Source organism: Echinococcus granulosus (assembly GCF_000524195.1).
Source record: "Echinococcus granulosus chromosome Unknown EG_S00004, whole genome shotgun sequence".
Taxonomy (NCBI): domain Eukaryota; kingdom Metazoa; phylum Platyhelminthes; class Cestoda; order Cyclophyllidea; family Taeniidae; genus Echinococcus; species Echinococcus granulosus.
The window spans coordinates 2,708,977-2,733,943 of record NW_020170384.1 but is presented as its reverse complement, the minus strand read 5'-3'; the positions used below and the strand labels follow the sequence as shown (position 1 = coordinate 2,733,943).

The 24,967-nt window shown below is 43.8% G+C and overlaps 1 protein-coding gene across 1 annotated transcript; it reads right to left on the bottom strand. All coding sequences in view use genetic code 11, as the record gives it.

Annotated features, from left to right (window-relative positions):
* EGR_01247 (hypothetical protein) lies at nucleotides 1–24,784 on the bottom strand (the record flags this gene model as incomplete). The annotated part of the gene is made up of 26 exons (XM_024490496.1): nucleotides 1–85; nucleotides 2,048–2,183; nucleotides 6,719–6,779; nucleotides 7,614–7,900; nucleotides 8,669–9,194; nucleotides 9,541–9,844; nucleotides 10,517–10,755; nucleotides 10,836–10,944; nucleotides 11,084–11,377; nucleotides 12,061–12,383; nucleotides 12,665–12,828; nucleotides 13,092–13,161; nucleotides 13,230–13,810; nucleotides 14,874–15,098; nucleotides 15,626–15,904; nucleotides 16,415–16,695; nucleotides 17,170–17,258; nucleotides 18,706–18,816; nucleotides 18,950–18,991; nucleotides 19,553–19,941; nucleotides 21,346–21,431; nucleotides 21,507–21,697; nucleotides 21,740–21,898; nucleotides 21,965–22,030; nucleotides 22,128–22,575; nucleotides 24,711–24,784. 26 exons carry the CDS (start codon nucleotides 24,782–24,784, stop codon nucleotides 1–3), a joined length of 5,619 nt encoding a protein of 1,872 aa, XP_024355315.1.
* Nucleotides 24,785–24,967: the final 183 nt, after the last annotated feature.

The following is a 24,967-nucleotide window of genomic DNA, read 5'->3' as shown; positions in this document are numbered from 1 at the left end:
TTAATCGATACGCGGAGGTGGCATATTTCCACTCGCTGAACGGTTCGGCACCGTCGGGTTTGTGAGGGTCAGGAGATGATGGTTGCTAAGGTATGAAAAGCGTGTAGTCAAAAAGAAATACTGACAAAAATCGGATAACTAAAGCCAACAATCATCTTGTATTTGAATGATTCGTACGTACACATCATACAAGTCTTCGCTAAATTGAGGAAATTAACTGATAAAGTGGGATATGGTAAATTTGGCTGCAAACTTGGGCAACCAAGTATCTTTGTGACCTCATTGACTGCAGCGGTCTAGGACGCGCGCCATTGGTCAATTCTTCACCAATCAACGCATGGCAGCTGTCCCTCTAATTAAATTCTGAAGATGGATTTAAGAATTTCAAAAGAACCTTTTTAGCCAAAAAGCTCTGTTGATGCTTATAGAAGACATATGCCATCTATGTCATTCACTTTTAGCACCAGAATTGCCATAAAGTCCATGTAACATTGAACTTGACCTTGTTTTTTAAAAACTTGACCGATTACAAAGTTCATCGAAAATCAGTAGAATTAAAGGCAAATTGCGGGCCATTTGAAATAAATTTTTAATCGGGCTTCTAGTTTAAGTAAAAAAACAAGAAAATTATTTGATTCAAGCAAAGTGACAATTGCAATTCGTATGATGAAATCTGGACATCTGACGGTGTTTTAATGTGGACATCAGCTATTTTTAGGTCTGGTGCGAAAACACCAGAACTATTTAGAAGCTATATACGTTCTTTTTATGTAAAATTCGTTCCTCTCTACTGTGAAATTTCCATAGCGCCATATCAGCCCTTAAGCACCGTCAACCAAATGAATTTCTTCGTTGAATACGTAAGCGCTGGCACATTTCTAGTTTCACATCACAACGGGATGGAAGATGTTACTGCTCCAAGAGACCTCAAGGGATGGGACCGAAACAGTGGCATTTAAGAGGTTATAGCCGGGGTATTTTTGTAAACTCCCACGCTAATTTTCCGAGGAATTCTAAAATATAGGCTGTGATGGGCAGGGAGACTGAATTGTTTTGTTCCTTCAAAGTGTACAAGTGTGTGGTACTTTTAATAGCAGTTCACGTTCCCAATAGTTCGCAAGAAGAGGACCTCTATGGCTCTGCAAAATAATCGTGATTTACGCTGAGGATATTGGCCAGCAATAGGCTAGACGGGAAGTGATTTACTCCTTTCACATTGCTGTCATTGTGAAAACGAAAAAGGCTCCTCAAAATGAGGGAATAGGTGTCAAATTGTGACATGAAGAACCGCCACTGAAACTAATTAATGCGGACCTTTCCAGTCGTCCATGATTCACCTGTCTATGATACCAAATCTTCAGTTTCCTCGGAAAACATTGAGAAGAAACTTGGGCACTACGCCATCTCATTTATTGTGTCAAAGCACAGTAGAATACCGTCACTCCAGTTTGTTACCCATTACAGGGCACGAAGACGCAACGCAAGCTAGTACTGAGAGAAATTCAAAAAAATTCCTGGTTTAAGTTGGTAACAGTCCAACGCCCGAATGTGAAGGGTTAAATAAATCAGGCAAAACTGCCAAACTGCATTGAGTTTGTCACTAGCTATAAGGCGAAATTGCTACTCCTTCTTTCCTACTCTCCATCCCCTACGCATTTGGTTTTAGGTCCTTCAATCGAAAGAGGTAACTAGCAAATGGGGATAAACTGCTTCGTGAACGGTGATAGTCAAATTTTTAAACAACACTAGAACAAGCAATGATGGATCGACTCTTGGAGGAGATTCCGGAAGAAAATCGGCGACCACTGTCAACAAAAGCCACCTCTTAAAAATGGCAATGATCCAATCATCACGAGGTTAAAAATACCTGGATCGATTCATTTACCCCAAAGCTGATCGCAGATATTTGCCATAAGCTGAAACAAACGTCACACATTTGTGACGGCATACTCAGACGAGAAAAATGAGGCGTCACATATGTATAAGGATGCTGGAAAGGGTTTAAAGGAAGCCCTTTAAAAGACAAAGATTCGGAAGCAATACTCACAGTGATTGGTTGGTAGGCCAGGACTGCAGCGGAACCACCGGTGATGGAAGAATACCACAGGTCACGGGAGTGGGTCCAACAAAGGGCAGAGTGGAGAGGACTCTCTGACTACCCACCATCCCACCACCTCGTCCACCTGTGGGAGCAAAATGACACCATAAGAAATGCTCTAGAAGTAATTATTTAATTCACATACCAAGTGTTCAGTTTTACCAAAGTTAAGTTTCAATGTATCAAACTGTCACTATTGAGTTTTACCAGGCAATCACCAGCGTTATTGATGACGAACCGATGTAACAAAAGGACTGCACAACAGTGGGCCATCAAGGAGATTCGAGAAACAATATAAGATGGATGAAAAAGTGTCCCAGAGCGCCTCCATCTCCTTTAAAACAAATTCACAGTGTGTAGTGTTGGGATAAATTCTGCCAAGATAATATATTTCGAAAGAAGGACGAATATATTCCACAATTTTAGGGCCATTGTTATTCCAATATGCTAAATTAACATCAGCGAGCGGACACTTTCTGTCTTATTTAGCAAAGACTAATGAGATGCATGTCCATTTGGGGTGAGGCAATGAGGCCTACCTTAGGCCCTGGAATGAGAAGTTTATTCAGCAGCAGCTGATGATATCAAAAGTGGCATTAAAACCTATGTGCCTCAACAACGGCGTAACTGTCATCTTTGATTTTTGTGACACTGAGGCTTCAAACGCATCAAACTGCCACAAGTAATTGTTACCTGAACAGTCAGTGGGCTCTTAGGGGTAGCGTCAATTAGAACAGAGCCATAATGTGGGTGATTTCACCTCTTGTTGATGGCATTTCTCGACCAAAAATCTCAGCAAACGCAACTTGACAGCTTGTAGCACTTAGTTGAAATAAAAAGTGGGGCTTAACTTCCTACGCTTCAACTGCAAAAGGGCGTCTTGTGGTCAAATTTTGGGTAGAACGACTGTATAGCAACATCGGGGGGCACAAGATTATAACTCGTTGTCGCTACATAGAAAAACGATTACAGAAAGTTCCTTAGTACGCATCACTAGCTAAAATAGCAAATATTACAGTCCGTAACTTCTTGAAAACTGTTCTTTTGCCTCCGCAAACAAATAGCCTAAGCTTTATTTCCGAACCGACTACTTCGTAAGCGATTGTTCATCGCTAGAAAAGAAACACCGGTGGGGAAATATGAAGGATAAGGCAACATTTCCTTTCCTCCTCCCTCTTCTCCCCACATCCCAATGTGCAGTTTGAGGTCTCCTAACGAGTCTGTTTTGCAACGATGTGCGGTTTCCGAGTCTCGCCACAACAAAAGGACTCTCTCCTCACAAATTCACTGGCCTTCCCTTGCACAGGCTGTAGCCGTATCGAGTAGATATAGGGTTTAACCGGTTGACGTTAGGCAAGCAAAAAATTCCTAGTGAAAAATTCCGTTTGTAGTCTGTGCACACGCACACAATGCAAGCATAGTCTTCTGAGAATGAAGTAATTCGTGCCTTTGAAGTGTGAGATGGATGGTGAGTGGATTGCCCAAGGATGGGCAGCGATGCGTTTGAACGACTGACTACCAAAATCAAGGCAATGCGCTCCACTACCATATACTACGTCTTCTTAAAAGTTACGAGAAGTTTCCCCCGCTTCAAAGCTGAGTTAAATCCGGTCTGTAAAGCTGACAAACTCGAATCACGTCAAATTAAACCAAAGCTTGATAGCATGGGAGTGGATTGGAAAAAAGGGCAGGGGAAGGAGGAAGAGCATAGGGAAAAACAAGCAACACCGTACCGGAGCTTGACTGATGCATATCACATTTAGCGAGCTCTACCGCAAAGCGTACGACCTTTTTAGTCACCTGGTGACTTGTTTATTTTGAAGGAAAGTGAAAGTCCATAAAAGCAAGTGTACATGGATGAAGGAAATGTGAGGCAGTTTACAAGGCGATGGAAAATTTGATAAAGCTGAGGCTCTCGTTGTTATAAACCGCGTCCGTAAAATAGAAAAAGGTGGCTCCCAATCATACCCTTCTGTTAACTTCAATTTTGTGGCGATCGCATTCTGATGTTTTAAACTATCGGCGTTTTAGCTACTTGAAGAAAAACAAGGGACCTTGCAACGAATCAGTCTATGAAGAGTAGGTACGGGGTTTAGTTTACTAAATTTTTAGAGAAAAAAACAAAAGGTCTTAATGGAATCAGCACATCTATTTGAAGCTAAGCAATAGACCCCAACTCACTATTATTTAGCAACAGAGTTCAAGGACCCGTACATGTCGATTTTTCAAGTCCAGACTAGATAAAAATCAGGCGAAATCACCATGGAAGTTGAATCTCAATGAGGTGCAACACAGTTCTGCCACAATTCACCTAACCCGCAAAAATAACGAGGCACGAAAAGTCAACATAGCAACACCATGCAAGTAGAGAGCATTAGCAAACCACTCAAGGATGAATCAATTTGTAGAAGGCCTCTCCTGGTTAAATTAGCCGAGATTAAAATGTCCAGAGCTGCCAGCACCACTTAATGCGAGTGATGAAGTAATCTGTTGACAAGCGCATCAACAGGGAGGAATCGTGACTGAAATTAAGCCAAAGGGGTACCATGGGCATTAACAAATTACCTTGCGTTCCCAAGCCTACCAAGTTTTCCTACCCGTGAGAAAATAACTGTTTGCTGACTAAATAACCAAAAAATGTATTGTGTGTTCCAATACGAGGCAAACCAATACAATCGCTACCAACCTAATTTTCTGGAAAGTGTAGTACATTGCGAACGTAATCGCCCACTAGAAACCGTTTGCCTGCTGACGGTTGATCGACCTACTACAAACACCTCAACAAAAACAGCTAGGACATCTTGAACAAAACCAGTCGGAAGTCTTACCTCCTCATACCGCCCCATTCCCTGTGCTCCCTTGATGACATTCTTTCAAGCGATGAATGTCATCTTTTCTTCTTGCTGCTATTGCACAATCGCCTGCGGAATAGTCAGTTAGAAAGTAGGGCTGAGATTGAGATGGGACTAAATGGAATTAGGTTGTTTGGTTCAAGAACCGGAGGGATGCATAACAGCCGAAATGGTAAGATTATGTCTCGTTTAAAAAAGAATACAGTTTGCAATGGTGATTGCTTCCAACCAATACGGTGCTTGAAGAGGCTCTTGCCAGTTAGTCACCTTAGCTCTACTAATAAAAAGCTGCTGGAAGCTAATCGGTTACGAGAGAAACAAGGTCAACTAATTTTTCTGCCCCTTTTAATCTCGGTTATTTGCTACGACTTTATGTCAGAAAACCGCAGCAATTACAGTCTGACAAGGTGGTGTAGCTATTCAAAGTAAAGCTTTTTTTCTTCAAAAAAAAACCCTATTTTGTGACCAAGTGTTTCAGACGAATGGTACTGGCAGATGGAGATATAAACAGAGATGTTTATGGATGCCTGGGAGGTGAATCATCGAGGGGATACGAAGTGGTAAAAATAGTTTATCTTTTCTCCTTATCGATTCAAGTCTTATCAACGCCATCTACCAGCAAATTGAGAGCAGAAAACTTTTACTATAGGAACGTAGATTGACGTGAAAAGAAGTGCTATTTATTTTGCACCAACGGTGACTACCATTGTTGACTTTCGTGGTGCCTTCTCTCCGCCATGCCAAGCCGTCACGGATGATTATTGCGGCTGTTGTTGTTGCTGTCCTTGCCGTTGTGCGGTGTGACATAGTACGGAAAAAGATCTTATTTCTGATAAGATTATAAGTAGACTACTCTACTATTTCTCGAATGATTCTTGACAAAAATGGCACAGGCAACCCACTGGGCTGTGCCTGTGTAGTCAGTGCAAAATTAAACGACTTACTAACTTCCCTTCAACAGCGAAGCGGTAATGAGGCATTCAAATTTTACGTATTCCCTACAAGTTTTGAAATCAAAAATAGAATCTAATGAACAAAATCCGAGTTGATTAGTCTGTTGGAAAAGTGCTGACATCTACCAAGGGACAAAATTTCCTTTGACCCCAAGGAACGACTTACATCAAGTACACGGATGATGATGATGATGCTACGGCGGCTTTGACCTCCAGGTTTAATCACAACAAAAGTCAAAAGTGGGAGAAAGTGTGGAAATGAAAGATTTTGAATGAGTGGAATATATCAAGTGTGGACAAAGTGGCATTGACTTGATCCATCATCTACTTACCGAAGTTCAGTTGTTTGATCAAAAATGCGGTCCCATCGCCTTTTCATCTAATCATTGCTACTGTAATTGATGAAATAACTCGAACCCACTGAATTGGATTATGTGATGCCCATCAAACAGAACTATCAGCTTTTCGGTCCTGAGAATCTATCCCACTCTGATGATAAGCACTTGCGACTTCCGAGGAAAAAACCTTGAACAGTTTGTAACTAACTCATCGGAAAATCGCATCCAATCGCACCACCTAGCTGAATGAAACAGTGCCGCCATCTGCCGAAGTCGAATTTTATGGTTACTGGGGAGACGACATGGAAAAATACGTAGGAATTGAGGATTATCAGCAACCAAACTTATGCGTGGGGAATATAGATATTCACTCACCAACTGAGTGATTTCGCTCCAAACCTACTTAAGTAGTTAGGTGGTACACTGATGTTCGACGATTTTATGGCATGTAACTGAAGAAAGGCCAGTCTTCCTTACCTCTAAACGAGGTGGATTCACGAATCCCACGAAGTCCGCCGCTGTCACGGCCAAAGGGTAGCTGAAAAAGGTGAAAAATAAATTTTACTTCTCCAAAGTTTTTTCCGGTTGAAATTCATAACTCACTTAGCTGATGTTTAAAAGATCCCAAATGCAATTGGAGCGATTTCTGAACATCAAAACGTCAAGAGAAGTCAAAAAGACAACTGCCCCTTCTGCGTAAGCGTCGAGAAGGTAAACACTAAATACAATCGGGAAGTCACACTCCTAAAAGCTCAATGCAGACTTTTAAACATCTGTAGACTTTAAGAACACTTCACAAGGTCGGATAGTAAAACTAGTTGTACCACCTTCGATCGCAATGCAGTTTTCACCTTTCCCTTAGGATAACGGTGTAAGTGCCGGGAAAGAGACACCTAAACGCTTGCGCTCACCACAGTCCGTTGTCGGCATTCGCTTAGACAGAAACACTTTAGTAAAGTTAAAGTTGTCATGAATTTTTTAGTCACCATCCGTAAGCACGACTGTGGGTATGGGACTAGTACGACATTTCCGATCTTTTTAAACAATTCAAAGATGGCTCTACAGGAGGGAGGGTTCCATTTCCGCATTAAGCACACAAAGATAAAATTTGTACTCTCGGTGATCACACCTTTAGTGCACAAATAAATAGCACAAACCGGAACGTCGCTACCTTCTCCATATATAGGATTTACGATTATCATTGCAGGGTAATAACGGTCTCTATACTTCCGCTGCTCTCCAACGTCATATAAGCGCGAAAATTCAATGAGAGCTCCTCGTAATAGTAGAAGACAACATAACTTTGACAGAACGTCATAAAAGAACAGCAAATAAAATCTCTACTGACAAAAAGTAGATACAATACAACCACCTCATGGACGGTTCCTGAGCCAGCATTCCCCTCATCCTTCTCCAACTTGTTAAAGTCGTCCACATGCAGACTAGGCGGCCGGCTGGTATTCTGGGGTCGAGATCGGAAGACGTCTGTGCGTCCACCGATACCACCACTGGTAGTCACACCTACACCCAGAAGGCTGGAACCACCAGTTCCGCCACTAACGCTACCACCAACGTTAGCGCTACCACCGCCACTTCCGCCTCCACTAGAGGATTGGGTTGACTGACGAATGGTGAAGCCTCGGCCACGCATTGGAGCAACTTTTGGGAAGAAAGGAAAAATGCGTTAGCTAGATAGAAACTACTTGCGAAAACGTTAAAGTCAAAGTGAGAACTTGAATTTTTTAGCAATAAAAGACACTCCTGTGACGGTATTGCATGCGTTGGTAGTTGTACCCGTAATAGCTGCCACTCCTACCGTGGACCAGTACAGCTCAGACACTATAAACCAAGCCGATAAACAATAGTACCAGTGATAGGGTGTGCACAGCGCGTACTGATGCGGAAGGGGCGAAACCCGAAACCGTAGTACGGTGGTGATGGTGGTGCTCAGTTACAACAGGACACTTAAACCGTTTAAGAGTTTCAAAGATGCCCTCCATCTGCTAATGACGGTTCTGGATGGTAGGTGTTAACTTCCATCCCACACCACAGCAATAAACGCCGTGAAGGGACACTTAGGCTGCGCTCGAAACGCCTGCTATAAGTGGTGCAACCATGCTGGACAAATATCTGCGGGAACAGTAAGCGTATTTAAAACTTCAAAAGCTATCGCACACTGAGCAATAACAGCTTTGAAAACCCAACTGTTTCAAAGCGTTTCAGCCGCACTGATAAATTTTTCTATTCGAAAGATTTCTAAGTTGATGGGATGAACAATGCGTATGAAAAAAGGCACCACGCTAAAGAATTAATAAATGTACACTTTTTTCCTTAAATATACCATTTTAAAGGCCTGTGTCCCAGTATGACTTGGATTTTCCTCATGTGCAACTTCTTTAAGACACTTCAAGCCGGCTTCCGACCTACCGTATTTCTTGGCCGATCGGCCCGTCTGAATGATATCGGAGGCCTGGCCCTTTCTGCGTCTCTTGTGATGAATCATGGCCTCAGAATCTTCCATATCTCGCCTGCGACGTCTGGTACTGCTCAGCGCTGCCATCTCTGCCCTCAAATCTACACCTGGACAGACGTGGCTGGCGTAATCGAGCAAGTTGATGGTATGGGAGTGACTCTGAGGAGAATCGATGGCAGTGGAGTGGAACGAAGGAAGGAGGACATCGTGGAGGCTACGGCGAGCAGCTAGAAGATGGGATAGGTCTTTCACTGGACGATCAAAAAGGAGGTTGTTGTGGTGGCTGTAGAGTTCCGCGAGGGTCAAGGGGGTGGGGAGAAGGGGAATAGAGAGAGGCTGGACAGTGTCGAAATTGGCAGCGACGTCGGCGTCGGTGGAAATGTCCTCCGGACCAGCTAGCAGATGCATTAGACTCTTCACGCCATCGCGAAGAGAACGGAAAGTAGAGGAATCTGCCTCTGTGGCGCCTGACATTGCGATCTGGGGAGCACAAAGTGAGGCCTTTGAATATGCAACAAATGAACGAATTTGCTACTTAAATTGAAATAAGTAAAAGTCCAAAAGTGCCACGAGAGCTTACCAAGTTTTGAGAATAAATCAACAATTTTAAGTTGCATTCAAGCCACCAGCCTCGCCGCAACAATATTTTGCTAGAAATCCTTTTACAGAAAACGAGAAAGTTGAATTTTTGGTGTTGACCACGATCTTGGTCAACAGTCAGAAATATATTGCTCATGAACCGCAGGGAAGAGGTAATTTTAAACTGAGGTGGCGCTATAGTCAACTCCAAGCTTTGCATTTCACAACATTATCCATTTCAACTTACGTCCAGTCCAGAAGCCACCTCCTTCACCAAATTCTCCGACCTACCACCGCTCCAACTGAGCAGCTGCCTCAACTGCAATGTGGAGAGGCGTAATTGGCGCTCTGCTAGCCCCGTGGTGGAGGTAGACTGGGCGACAGCTCCAGCAGCTAAAACCGCCTCCTCCGCAAAGATTGGGTCGGCGAGGAGAGCGCTGGTAAGGAGGAGAAAGGCACCCAGGGTGGCGCGGCACTCGGTGCTGAAGCGATCGATAAGACCCTGCAGTAGATTTGCGAGCACGCGCTCGTGCTGCTTCTGGCAGAGGTGTCTATGGAATGGGGGAAAAAGGGAAGAAGTAGTGAGGGTACAAGTTGTTCGTCCCCTCATTCATTCGTTTAATCATGTTTGCAACTAGCTATCCAGGACTCAGCTATTTGGGATGTGCAACATATTTCGACTCCCTGCGAAGAAGGGATTGTTTATAAAGGCTCTAAACGAGGTTACAAGATGTAAAAGGGTTTAAGAAAAAAGGGCCCACTATGAGTAGTCGTCTATCCGAGGACTGGCAACAGCAGGGGTTAAAGAAGCACACCGGTAGTTTGGCAATTCCCCTCTTTGTCCCGTGATGGGCAACACAGCTAGATCCAGAGAGAACGAAAAAAACTAACTAGGAAAAAAAGTAACATCTACCATGCTATAAGTAGCTGAAAATGATTCATTTAGGCGCTTGTGCTAAGACAACGAAATAGGAGGAAGGAATTGACTTAGGACGCAATATTAAAGAGAAATGAATGAGTTTTAGGGCTTAAGATATTGCTCAGAACAATACAGGGGTGATGTGAGAAAGAGATACTGCTTTAAAACAGTATTTCATGAATTGGTATTTACAGTAGTGATATGAGGTTTCACCCATTGATTGACAGAACCATCTGGCTTCCCAATAAAAGAACCTCTAGGCGCAGAAAAAATTGAAGTTCTGGCAACAAGTCCAATCACATACCTTTGAATAACTGCAAATCCAAAATCATGAAGAGCAAGACGATGAAGAATGCATAGGACCTGGGCTGCCGATGGCGTAGAAGCCCTTTCAGAAGGATGAAGATGAGTCAGCAGACAGGCAACAAGGTCACTCAGCCACTCAGTTGGGGGCAGATAATTGGCAAGATCAAAGAGAGGGTCAGAAGGGTCACAGTTCCCCTTCAGACCTATACTAGTGTCCAACAGACAGTTGACGCACTCCTGTCATGCATAAAACGGAATGCACATACAAAAAGTAGCAGAATGGAAAGAGAAGCTTGTGAGTGGTGGGTTAAACCTACAATGACCTTCGCCTGCGCTTCCAAGTGGCATTGGGACTCAGGTGGATGGACTCCTTCCAAAATGCTCGAAAAGATGAGCAGAAGGCGGTGGCTTCTGGAGAGCCGAGGTCTGAAATCGAAGACGATTAAGTTAATCCAGCCTTCGGTTTAAATAAATCTACATTTGCTGTGGGAAGGAATAACCGTAAAACTCCTCGAAATAACAGCTCCTTCCCCTCCCCCCTCCCCCCCCCCCCCCTAACACTTACGTCGATGTCGACGAGAAGTCTTTCCGAATAAGATCGAGAAAAGCCTGCTTGCAAATCGGCTGTTGCAGGATAAAGTGGAGGAGGGAGAGAGCGTGTAGAACTTCAGAGACATCCACAACTTTGCCGAAGGCGACAATTTCTTCGTTAACTGCTGCTGCTGACGATGGAGGTAGCGAAGGTTGTGACGTGGGGACAGGCTGATCTGGCAGGGTTGGTGGCTGCTGAGCACCCAGCACTAACTTGCTGCCCGAGGTTAGCGTCTTAATGGCTAGGGGAAGGTTGAAGTCCACTGCACTGAAATTTAGAAAGCATAGGAGTTTCGGTCAACTTTAGTCTGCATGAAACCTAGAACTAGAGATGAGCGATTGCACGGTCGTCCGCGATTCAATATTCACTTTGATGGTATCCAGCCGAGCGCACATCGCATGCTACCAGTCTTCCAAACATTCTGTACCTCCATAACAAAGCTGCTTCCAAACTCATGAGGATCTATACTATCGCCAAGGATATGGACGTGGGATGCTACAGATGAATTAAAATCCGAGCAATAGGACTCTCAATTTGGATCCGGTCGAACAATTATGAGGAGTTACTCCTCGTTACATTCTGTGATTAGCAGACTTGAGGCTTCATTTTTAGGGAGTTACATAAGTGAAAAAATTTACGTTAACGTGAAATCAAATATTAGTCCTATCATAAAACCAATGCACCAACAAAGTGTTCCACTTAGTGAACGAGTTCAAAGCAGCTGCATCAGAGGTCAACACATCCAATTCTAAGCATTATAACACTACTATCAGCCTCCAATGGTCTATCATTAGAGACATTACCCTTCACAACTTAACGAGGTGCGGATCACGACTGATGGAAAGAAATGAAGAGATGGAGCAAATGATGAGACAAAACAACGAAATGGAGATCGATAAGTTCAGCAAAGATACAGGACCTGGACTCAAAAAAGCCCTCTCTGAACTTACCAAGAAGCTCCCACCGTAGCTACCATCGTAGTTGTTGAATCAGGCGCCTCCTGATGTTGGACATCATCACCAAAACCACCTCCACTGCCGACTTCAGCATTGGTAGCTTGGTAGACTTCGAGAAGGGTCTCCGCGGCAGACACGGCAAGCATCTGGGGTAGAGTGGAGGAGCCGAGGGATGTAATACGGTCCACAAAGACCGTCAGACGTCGCCAAAGCGCTCCGCCGGGGAGACTTGTACTGAGCACTTCGACAAGGCCGCATATCTCCACTGCAAGGTCACAGGTCAGGCGCTGGCACCACCAATCACGGGTGGTGATCACCTGGGGCGGAATAAGAGACACTTAGAAAAAAAATACTAATCAGCTCAGCTGACTGGATAAATGTTTCTCTAGTACAATGGGCTGTAAGAAAAGAATGAGTCTCCGCAAAGTCGAAAGGATGGGATAAAGTAAAACTGATGTAAATGGAACCATCTTTGACGATCTAAACTAGCTTCTTCATTTGAAATCTTCAATTGAATAATACCTTAAAATCACTATCTGAGAATAAATAAATCCACAGATTGTGGGATTCAAAAGAAAAGTACTTTTAGATAACTCACAGCTTGTCGCTCCGACGATGAGAGACCCTTCAGAGTCTCCACCGGCAACGACAGTGGAAGCATATCCAGCAGAAGCTGTAGACCCGGAAGGAAAAAGGATGGCGAGGAAATGGTGAAAGCGAAGAGTTCCCGGCACACCAACGACCAGAGGTCCTTTTCAGTGCCTGAAATAAATGACTTCGTGGCAGACAAGAGGCTTCCAGATGTTGATTGTATGCAAAAAATGTCTGCCTTTGAAACTGCATGAAAAGATGAGATAAGAAATCAAGCTATTGACTCTTAAAGCATCGAATAAACTTCAAGAGGTTTTTGGGTAGTGTAAATACTAACAAAGATGTTGGTCTTTGAAGCTGCAAACCTTGACAAACAAATTTAAAAATACTCTGACTACTAATTTACACTTGCACGATTAGCATAACAAAATTACCCTCTGATGTCTCCATATCCTGACTCGCCAGAGAGTAGGCAGAAATGCACCGAAGAACATTCCTTCGAATCTATAGAAACAACAAAAAAGCAAGATAATCACTGATACCTCATGTCATTCCAACGGTCATACCCCCACCTTTTCACCCAATCGGTTAGGCACCACAGAAGCAGCAGCATAAGCTCTACAGACAGCCTTCACTGGCGTCCTATCTCGGAAGTCCTCCTCAACTGCTTCCGCCAACGCGACAACCAGGTGCGCGAGAATTGCCACGCCCTCCGCCATCATATCAGCGGCAATCGTCTCAGCAGGACCTCGACAAAAGCCTCGAGAGTTTGACTGCTGAAGAAGGAGGTGGTCGGCGGTACAGTCAACAAGGGTGGAAAGGCTGGCAAGACCACCTCGAGCGTAGAGCTCAATCACACTAAACTCGATATCGATGGCTCTGGCGCCGCTGTCAGTGAGAGCAGAGCGGAGGAGGCGAAGGAGAAGGAGAAGAGCGGGTGGAGGGGCAGTTAGACTGTCTTCACACACTTCGACGAGAGGACTTAGCTGATCCGCGTACCAAGTGAAGAGCTCGGTGGGAGAGGTGATGAGGGTGGGGCTGGAAGCTTCGCGCAGCCAGAAGAGCCAGGGAGCGCCAGCTTCGGAAAAAGTGCGTTGGTGGGAGAAGAGCTCAGAGGGTGATAGACTGGAAAGGCGCTCTTCCCATGTGGTTGCTGAAAAAAGAACAACGGAGTCCAAAATGCCATTCAAACCTCTTGAGGTATGCATTTGGTAAGAAATGTTAAATTTCTCACGCCGCATTACAGTGGTGCAAATAGTTTACCAACCTAATCCCGTTCACTAAAATCATGCTGACTACACTGAGACAGAGGAGGAGAGCGAACGAGAAATCCAATCCAACCCCTTTCTCTAGTTTGAGAAAGAGCAAACATGGGTTCTGTCCTCAGGGGTAAAGAGGGATGCTAAGAGAGGTGGATGGAAGGAAAGGATGCACATATCGGTGGATGTTCTGGTTTAGTATGTGATAACTAATAACCATAATTATATGCTTAGATTTCTGTCTACAAAGGATAGAAGATGTCATCCACTGATGGGAAAAGTGTGTTGATGGTAATTTTTAATAAAAAGCGCTATATGGCATCGAATAGAGCAACTGTTGACTTAATCGTGAACTCCCATCACAATGAATTCGCCAAGTCTCGCGAATCTGTTAGCAAAATACATTCCGGAAAATAATTCTTTCACCACACAAGCACCGATGTAATAGACAAATTGATAATTAATTTCTCCTCTTACACCAATTCGTCGTTACTCAGCTGTAGTGACGTAATATCCTAAAATAATAGACTTGGTTCAGAGGGTCCACTGTTAGCCAAAATCTCAGTGAAACTAGAGGAGTAAGACATTTCTACCTTGTGAATCCCTATTTTGATAGAAGAGGCCAAAACATTACACTATTGGCAGAGGAAATCATAAGCATATATAAGAGTTTGGAAAGAGTTTGTTGACCGCGTGGGATAGCCATACGGGGCCAGACATTGATCAGAAAGAGACAAAATGGACCGCTTTAACTGAGACCTTAGCCAGCGCGCATGGGCGCTCGTGTTGCCGTGCTGATCAGTCCAATTTCGTGGGTTTAACTTTCAACTTCATGATCCTTATAAAATGTTTAATGAATATATTAAATCAGGAGATGTGAGTATCATTACGGACCCCCCCCCTGCAACTAACTGAGCACAGTTAGACGGGAGAATAAGAGGGAACATTAGAGCTTACGCTGTACAATGCGCAGAAGGCGGGGCGCAAATCGTTCCAGGTAGCGCACATCAGAGGCGTGGCGTAGCACTCCTATGGTGATGATGGAAAGGAGACTATCAATCTCCATTCGGTCGCTTGAGAAGCCCAGACGCGAGAGCAGGGCCTCACACGGTCGTCCATGTTCACCCTGATCCTGATTTTGTTGTTGTGATGACTCCGATTTGGATTCAGTTTCCGATTTGCCTACAGTAGTGTGCGAGTAAAGAGAAAGTATCAATGAATAGGAGGTGCTACTTCAGATTTACCAGGTCATATATGGCCATCCTGATCAGCTGGGAAGTTGAAATAATCAGGACCTTTTTGAGGGTACTGTCCGATCCAAATACCTTTTCACTTTTCAGTCGAGTGATGCCATAAGGTGAGTTCATGCCGTCCACCCAGCACTTTCGCCAGTACCGCCTCCATATAGTAAGTTGTGTTGGAAAAGAAAATTGTCTCAATGTCAATAATGTTTTCTAACAACTTCCAATGGAGTTCGACCTACAATACTCCAAACCATCTAAAGGCTCATTAAACTCTTTTAGTTTTACTTGATAAATCGATGAAGCTGCATCCACACTATCACCGTTCCATGCTGATAGCCACTAAATCTTAATAACACAACCAATGTGATCCGATTAAATCAGTTCTAGGGCGATTAGACGCAAGCCTCACCGCATTCACACTGCAATTCGACTGCCATGCTTTTATTGTCGATTCAGGCAGCTCACCTTGTTCACTCTCTTCCACCGTAGTCGCAGCCACGCCTGTGGCACAAGTGGTAGTAGCAGCAGTGGAGGAATGTCGATGTGCAGCCTCGAGAAGCATGAGATAGGGGACGAAAAAATCTCCGCCTTCAGCGGACACTACCTCAGCAGCCCAAGGTGCAAAGGTAGGCGTGAGGAAGAGACGGGCTAGTGCAAAAAGGGCGGAGTACAGTGGATCGGCCTCACTGTTCGCTGCCTCTGACGTTGCCGCTTCCATCATATACCGCTGACAGCCTGTTTCACCTCCACGGAAAGACGCATGAGTAAACGACCGATGTTGTTGATGGTGGTAGGTAAAGAAAGAATAGAAAATATAAGTCAATGCATTTAATCTACTGTGATTACAAGTGAAGGATGGCAGGTTAGGATAACCCATTTACTGGTTAACCAGGTGCCTATTTGCTAACCTAGGGCGGGAGGGAAGGAGGAAGTGAACATGCCACTACATTGAGCGCATAAAGTGACATTACTCCCTCCTACAGATGGTAGGAACACAGCTGGTTTTAGACATATAAATTCAAATCTGCTGACAAAAATAGCGAGAATTAAAGATGTCTTTCAATATGAGAGAAAACGTAACGAAGACATTGGCAGGCAGTAACAAATCGAACCTCCTTCAGTCTGCAGCCAGTCAATACAATCACAGCCTCCTTTCTCCGCTACTAATGGAAATCAACTGAGGTTGTTCGAAACGAGCTTGCAATTCTCAGATCCAAAATGACAAAAAAGTTAAGACTTCTAGCAACCACTCACCTTTACGCCTCGTAATCGCAATGAGGGTATCAATGCAACTGAGTGCCTCCATCTTGGTAGCCATTTCAAGGCCCAGTCGTCGTTGTCCCCGCCGCTGCTGCCGCAAATGGGCGCGAAGGATTTGGCCAGCCGAGGCAGGTGTCGAGGCGAGGAATAGGAGGCCTGCAGGGGTGCTCAGGAGGGCTGCGAGGGTCCGCCGAGCGGCGTCAGCGACAGCAGTTGGGCACACCGGTCGACGAGGTGTCTGGCTCAGTAGCCAGATGAGGTGATCGAGAAAATGACTGAAAGGTAGATAATCTGCATAACTCATTCTAGCTCTTTGTTTGGAATCAAGAAAATTGATATGATTAATAGGTGGCCGAACTAAGGTCAGCTAGTTGAGTAGTAGAGGAGAGTGGATCAAATGCTTCTGTTTCACCTTACCCACTCCATCTAGTCGCATAAATGCTAACTGCGTCTGAAAAACTTAGGAAGCGAAGACCTCACTCAATTACCTATAGCAAAGTGTCTGTTTTTCTAAAAAGAGGTATTTGCTCACAAAACAAGGATTAAACTGAGCGGTTTACGCTATTTTAAAGTAAAAGCCAAAGAAAAATGAAAGCAAAATTTTTGCTGCATCTCTTTCAAACACTTTATTTTAAAATCAACATAAGAAGGATGAATCAAAACGATTTGGAGGCTTAGAAATCAAATGGTCGCTCTAATACATAAAAAATGACGGAGAGCAGTTTAAAAATATACAAAGGGTGGCTTACATTGAGTCTAGAAGCCTGTAGAGCACTGGAGAGGGGTCAATGAGTGACTTGAGTGACTTCAATTTTGGTGCGTCCTTCGGTAGAGGTGACTGTAAAGGGTAAAAAAGACGGTGTACAGTTTCGTGTTCCGAGAATTCGAACAAAACTTGATCAACTTTCCAGAAAAATAAAGATTTGTGCAATGGGTTCCTCTACTATCGAACAATGTGCACCATGGGAAGGATTGTGAAATACAGACAGCATAGTTCCCGACGCTATCAAATTGTCCTTCCAACAGCCTAACAGTTTGAGTAAAACCAGAACTGCGGCGTTGAAAGGTAGCTTCGGCTTCTGTTGGCCTTAAAATCTCGGAAACTGGATAACCCCGTTCTCATTCGTCTATAATACTTTAATTGGCTTTAGCTTCAGTGTGGACACTACCATATTTAAAGTCTACCTGTATTGGTCAGTCAGGGGAGCTGAAAGAGCGCGAGTTCTAGGGCTACCTGGAATGGGCGGGAACTAGGCCTGAGAAAATAGGGATTATAAAAAATTGAGGCAGAAACATTTCATGGGCCCGGAGACCTCCAGCACTAGAATTGATGTTTTGGAGAAAACTAGACCACGGTACATTGCATAAATGTAACAAAATAGTTCGAGCCGCAATGATATTCCCGTCACGTAAAGAAATTTCACGATACATGATGACCCCATTCATACGCATGCATTACAAGCCATACATTAGATGGCCATTAATCCAGCTCCAATGCAGTACTCTCTATTGCAGTCTCCACTATTTCTTCTCGAATTTGAACCCTCTGCATATCATAAAGTGTTCGTTAAGCCCAATGGACGGCATTCGAGGTTGTCCACTTGACGAATTGAAACCTGCAAGACACCACTTTACCCCACAAGACTATGCATGCTTTGTGTTGCTGACTATGAATTGTCCACCTGCTAAAGGCAAGGTAATTATGACTGAGACCTATCCACTCGATACGGTACAACTCAAATGAATACAAAAATAACTGCCTCAGAAACGGTCGAGGCGACTGAGAAGAAAGTCCTATTCCTATTCTTACAGGAAAACGGAAGACCTTGTACCACGCCCAAAGTTGATAAGGAGGTAAGGAGATAACGCCTCAATCTACCGTCCGTACTCCTTCAATGATAATTCCTACAGTGATAGTACCACTCTTTGTCGGCATAAAGCAATCGCGCACGAAACAGAATAGGCATTTGGGGAACAGCAGTAAAGTAGAACCGGAGATGACTAACGCTAAATGGCTTACTTGGGGGAACAAAACGTTTTAGAAAGGTAGAGTTTTTAACAAGCCTTTCTACCGATGGGAAGAAACGGCAGTTCGTAATGGTGATCGTTCTAATGAATAAAACATTTAAAGGTTGCTCCATCTATTTGGATGTCTCAAATGCAATGAATTACAAAGTACAACGAGAGTAAAAAGATGCATAATAGAAGTGAGTTGATTCTCGGTAAAATCGGCCAGAGGCGACACGAATAAAGCCAAGCACTAAGAACAAATGATCCCAGCTTACGAGGACAGATTCAGGGTCGGTGATCGTACGAGAAATGGTGGCGAGGTGCATTTGTAAGGCGTACTCCTTCCCCACCTCCTCTTGCAGTGAAGCCTCCCCGGCCGTCGACTTCTTCAATCTGCAAGGTAGGGATTTGCATACAGTTTGAAATCTGAAGTACGCTCCGGGTGGAAGGAGATGGAGCGACGGACACTTACCGTTTCATTAAATCATCGAATTGGAGAAGCGTGTCATAGAAGCGTACCTTTGCCAGGACACGATTGCACGCTAGAGCCACGGGAACGGACTGAGCAGAAGAATATGCGAATGTGGTAGTTGGACTCGCGATTAAAGCAAGTTTATAAGAAAACCTTTATGCTTCCTCAAGGGGATAGGCCATAAAACCACTCCTAATTTGTAGAAGGCGTGTGGAAGCGAAGCATTATCAGGGATAGTCAGGTATTTTATCAGTAAAAGTGACTATCATGTACCAAGATACGACGTAGACAAATTATACACTTGTGATTTAGGTATACTAGTCGTAAATTGCATTTTCAACAAGCTTTTAATCCAAGAATTTCGACAACTTACAAAAATAATCAGAACTAACTACTTTCTATTGGATGGAATGTAAGTAATGTTGAGCAGTCGGGTTTTGTATTAACAAAAGCTTGACAAAAATTATTTTGCGCCATGTTTAACCCTCCAACACAATGCATAAAAGCTCATTAGAGGCAATTTAATCTCCAAAGACAACTCAGTTAGGAAGTGGAGGCATTAATTATGTCTCCCTGGCTTGCTTTCAAGCTAACTAGGAGCACCAAAGGTGTAGAGCACTTGCCTTGTTGTTTGTGAGAAAGAGCACAACCCTCTCATAGGGGGTCGACGCTCGTTCCCCATCCCCGACATCTCCGACCCCTCTCTCCTGGCCCACAAATGCATTGAATCCGATCATCCCTGCACTCAAACTTCGCTCCAACGCACCCACCACTTGCAGTCGGAGGGGAGTGGAGATGAGCGGAGATTCGAGCAGATCCATCAACATGTGCTGAACGTGGAAACCAGAGGAGGTGCTGGGGGAGAGAGTCGATTGGAGGAGGCGAGCTCCCAGTGCCTCGCACGTTGTGGAGAGCAGGACGCCGACCAACTCCACGCCAACGCGAAGGTGACGTAGAATGTCCACGGAGTCGGGTTGACGGAGAGCGCTGTCTAGCTGGAGGCCGGCGCGAACCCAGACGATCAGGCAGCTAGAAGCGACTGCAAGGGAAGCAATGAGTCATTGGAGCTTCGGTCTCTCCATACACTACTCAAGCAGCTCAGACTTGAAGCCACCCACCCATTAGTGAATTCCTATATCACGGTGTTTCTAGTGGCGACCCAGGCGCCAAATTGGTGGCAATTGCATGGAAAACTGAATAAGGAAATGAAAGCAAAACCGAAATATCTTCCCTACAAAAGTTCTTCCACAACGAAAAATCTGAAGACGCTTAGCGCACGTTTCTAGAAGTGGAAGATAATCTAAATAGACCGCAGGATACCGAAGCAAAAAGCTGCCATGGACGCACAGCGTGAAGTGATGCGTACCTCAGAAGTGTAGAGTGGGTGGAGAATGTAGCACTTGTGGATAACTGACAAATGAAATTTTCGTCCGTGTAACGAAAGTTGCGATACAAAAGTCATTTCGTATTACAAATCAGATAAACAGTAAAGAATCATCACCTAGCGGTGCACTTTTGCAGCATGAAGTGAGGAAATCAAAAACAAATTGACGGTCTTTCAAGCCTACTGCCAGCTTCCACGACTTGCTGAATTGATTTAGGTGCAAACAAATGGTACCCATTAAATAATACTGAAAGTCATCGTTGACACGTTAATTCCATTTTATTCTAATCAAAGTCACGCAATTCTTCATTGATGTGAGGGCCATAGCTATTTGTTTATTCCGATCATTTCCGGGAAATAAGAATCCTCTCAACGACCCTTTCTTAAGTTGACGACAAGCTTCCACACTTTTGAAACCGTGTTAAACGCGATCCGTAAAACAAACAAGCTTCAGTCACATCTATCAAGTTTAACTGGCAGTTTATATGGAGTAGAGAGTACAATAAAGAGCACCAAACTGATGATGAGCTTACGCCTATCCGCTTTATAATGCAAACACTCAAGCAATCGTATGCATTTTAAAAGTCTCTCAAGTGTCAAAAAACCACTACGGTAAGACATGCCGAAAATGGCACGAAACTTTTGGCCATCTGATAGATGAATTATGAAATACTGACTTACTTAAGCAGACTATTAAGAAAATACAACTGTTTGCGTGTCTAATAAACCAGAATTTTATTTATTGTTTGATTTCTAAGAATACAAAACTAAAGACACACTTCGGAATGTCCACTGCTTCTGCAACGAATATAGAAAGCCAGCTATGAGCATAGTACATATATGCTCTTGTACCCAGAAACAAAACAAACGTGACTTAGGCTTCTATGTTATTTTTCCACCAGGATCATTGAATGCATTTCGCCTTTAAAATGTTTCAGCACATAACTTTGCATTTGAGGAAGCACGATTGGCTCATTCAGTCAGATGGATTGCTGAGCAAAATGTTATTTTTGCAAAATTCTTCCTCATAAGGTTAACTACAATATGTAAAAAACTCACATTCGTATGCTTCTGGTTTGTAAAGAGAGAGGTAGGCCAAACTCGATGGTAGAGAAGGAATTAGCTCCTCGACACTGTTTAACCACCTGAAGGCGGGAGAGAGTGGATGAATATGGCAGAGGGGAGGGAAATCAAAGCCCTCTGTAAATAGAATCACTAACTCAGCCTCTAATTTCTCCGCCTCAATGCCAAACGTATTGCATGCCTTGAGAAGACGATCTGCATCCTGCTTCGAAGTGTTTCTGTCAGGGGGTGGTGGCGTCAACAGAGAAGAATAGGTGGGATTTTTATCCTCTTCTCTACCCTCCTCTTCGAGATCTGATGATTCGGTTGAAAGGAGCCACCTATGAACCTAAGCAGGTCAGCACTGAATCTCAACAGTACTGTATCTTACCTCAAAAAGTGTCAAGGTAGGACTGGGAAGTCTTCGTCGATTTACTGCAGGCAGGGACTCATCAGAAAGGTCGGCTAGAGCAAAGGGATCAAACCGCCAATGGCTGGACTTCAAAAGTGGGTCACCTGGACCCAACAGTTGAGCGTTTACAGCGGAATTCTAAAAAAATGCAGCATAGATTTTGCAAATTAGATTGGAGGAACGAAGAAGAGGGGATCCACTCACAGATTCTGCCTCTTCGTTGTCAAAAAGAAGCTCATCAGTGGATGACACACCATCAACAATTTTTTCCTAAAAACCACGAAATAGAAAGCCTTAGAAGTCAAGTAATAAAAGACACGTTTGTACTCATCAAAAGTAGATCCAGATTGGTCAAAAAAGAACCTACCTGGTCCCCGTTGTCTTCGCTAGCAGGAAGCGCTTCACTTGAGGTTTTAGCGGATGTTTCCTCCGGAACTGACAATGCATCTGATGCATTGATCTTGCTGGCTGAATTCAAAACAGAAGGCTTATCTAGGGTTGGCAATGCGCTGGCATGAGTGGGCCAGTTTTGAGAACTCGGAACCCGTGTTAATTGAGGCGAAGGCGTCTGAATATTCCCCACAGAGCCTAAGACTGAAAAAACTGGAAATGCGGAACTGTTGGAAACTAGGGGTGGAGGAGGAACTGAAAAGTTCGGCACGGCTATTCCCGATTGCTGAAGGGGTAGAAGGCAGGGCATTCCAAAAACAGCTACGGTTATGGTGGAATAGTTGCCACGTAAGAGGAGAATATTGGTCGTTACAGGCTGCGTCAGCGGAACACAGCATATTCCATTGGCTTCATCATAATCACACCTAAAACAGTCGGACGAACTAGCAACCCCTTACTCAGATATTTGGAACAAAGTAGACGAAAGATTGTCATTGTAGCAGTAAAATTTAACATTGAATAAAGCTGGATTTGTTGTTCTAAGTAATCAAAATGGTGTACGGAATACCTACCCGATAACTGCCTCATCAGAAAGGTTACTCTCGACAACAGAACCAAAAGGTACTATCCGGATTTCAGATATAGCAACGAAATTAGCAAAGCGTATACAATTTAACTGATTCTACAAATAAAAATGACCAAATAGCTTACTTTGCATTGCTCGTCAATACTAAAGGTATCAAAGAAGAGCAAAAAGGCGTCGCCCATTTTGTGAACACAGGTCGAACCTGCTATATCACCAAGGCTAAATTCTACATCGCACTGATTGTCTATTGGCTACACATCCTAAATGTAACATAAGAAGCACGATCCCCATAAAACTGTTTAAGCAAAGATTCCTTCTAGATATAACATTTTAAAGCAAGCGCAAGACAATTATGCCACTTAAATTACTGATGAAGCCCAAAATATCACTTTTGTTCTGACCGTTCTATTACTGCACCGTCGTCCTTGACCTTACAGAAGTTACCTTAATTGTTATCGATGCTAAGTTTCAACATCTACACGCTGTTAAGATTGTACCACATTTTTCTGTTCTTTGATACACCTGGCCTACCGAATTTACTGGCTTAATGCTGACTTCTTGACTAAGCACATCAGCTGCAACAATTCAAGCTGTAATGTGTTGGCTATTATTCAACCAGTTGGTTTTGGTAAAGGGTCACTCTGTCTTGGCCATTGTGCCTCACTGAGTAAGGCCGTCTTCTGGGCCATGCCAGTAGCCCCAATACCTTCCACTCGTAGGATGTATGTATTTTGCCCGCGTATTGTGTAGCGCCCCGATACTTCCCTGAAGACGAAAGAAGCCACAATACTTGGGCAGAACATATATATTCAGCACAGAGAAGGTACTTGGGCTACTGATATGGCCCAAAGGCCAGCCCACCCGGCGTGATACAAAGTCCAATTCAAAAGTGGCTCCTCGCCAATACCGAAGGATAAACAACCATCGTATTACAATTGTGCCTCGTTTCGCATTCAGGGAAGTCTCGTGGCGTTATACAAGCCTTTATTATAAAGTAGTCTGACTGCTTTTTAGGCTAAAAACATTGCGTTGTTTTATCTGGTGCCATATAGTTCAACTGTCTATTGGGACGGGGTCAATTTAGCGCATCATACATCCACAACCAGCATCTTTCTCCGACCAGAACCAAATTAAGTATTAAGCCTAATTTTTAAAATGCTTAATTTCGCACCACTAATTATATAAGATAATTGGGTATCCTGTGTGCATTAACGTAGACCCCACCCTTAACATATACCATTAACTCCACTGGCTTCTACATTGCTTGATTTACACTAAGCCAGAAGGTCACCCGATTAGTATAAAATTAGTAGCCACAAAATATTCCTCATCTGCAGTTATACAACCTTGCTAGACTGAGTTGGTCAGGTGGAACTAACCATATTTTCCATAGTAGACTTTGGAGAAGTAAAATTTACAGGAAGAAATGCTCCAAAACGCCCTCCACAGAGCATTTGCTCAAGGCCTCCATTGAAACGCTCTAGACTTCAACCACTTTCCAAATATTCATGGATTTCAGAATTCCATATACCAAAACTGAAGCCTTAGCAAATTGATTAAAAAACGGTAACTTTTCCGCTTAGCATTTCGTTGGACATGTTTTATTGTTTTACTTAAAGATAAAAATCTGCACCCAAATGACCACTTTTCTCCAGAATCTCCTACCTGGCTGTCAATTATCGAAACTAGTAGTGACGCATGGCTAGTGCATTTAGTGATATACCGGTGTCTCAAAGTATGCCTTGGATGGTACTATTGCTACTGCGCTCAACGGGCAGAAGGACCTGACTCCCCTGTGCTTTGTCGCCCATCTACACCCGCAATGGCACACACACACACACACATTTACCAAAAGCAATCTTACCCAAACCACAGTAGCGCATACGCCTATTTTCCTACGCGCGCATTCACCACGGCAACAGACCCAGAAATCCACCCAACCTCCGACATTTACACCGGTTGCCAAGGCATCACTTTGGATCGGGAAATCCGACCTCGTCACGCGGAGTGGTTAGCTCGGACGCGGCCGCATGCAAGAGTGCGTACATTGCCCCAACTCCAAAAAAAAACGCAAGTAAATATATTTTTCATCTTCTTCAATCACAGCCGTGAGTGTTTATGTGTTTGCTGGTGTGTTGCTTGTGCATAGGTGAGTGTGTGTGTGCGCATAAAAAACAGTCTGTCCAGGAGAGGTACGAGGACAGTTGCTAAAGGCAGTGGAAGAGAAGACA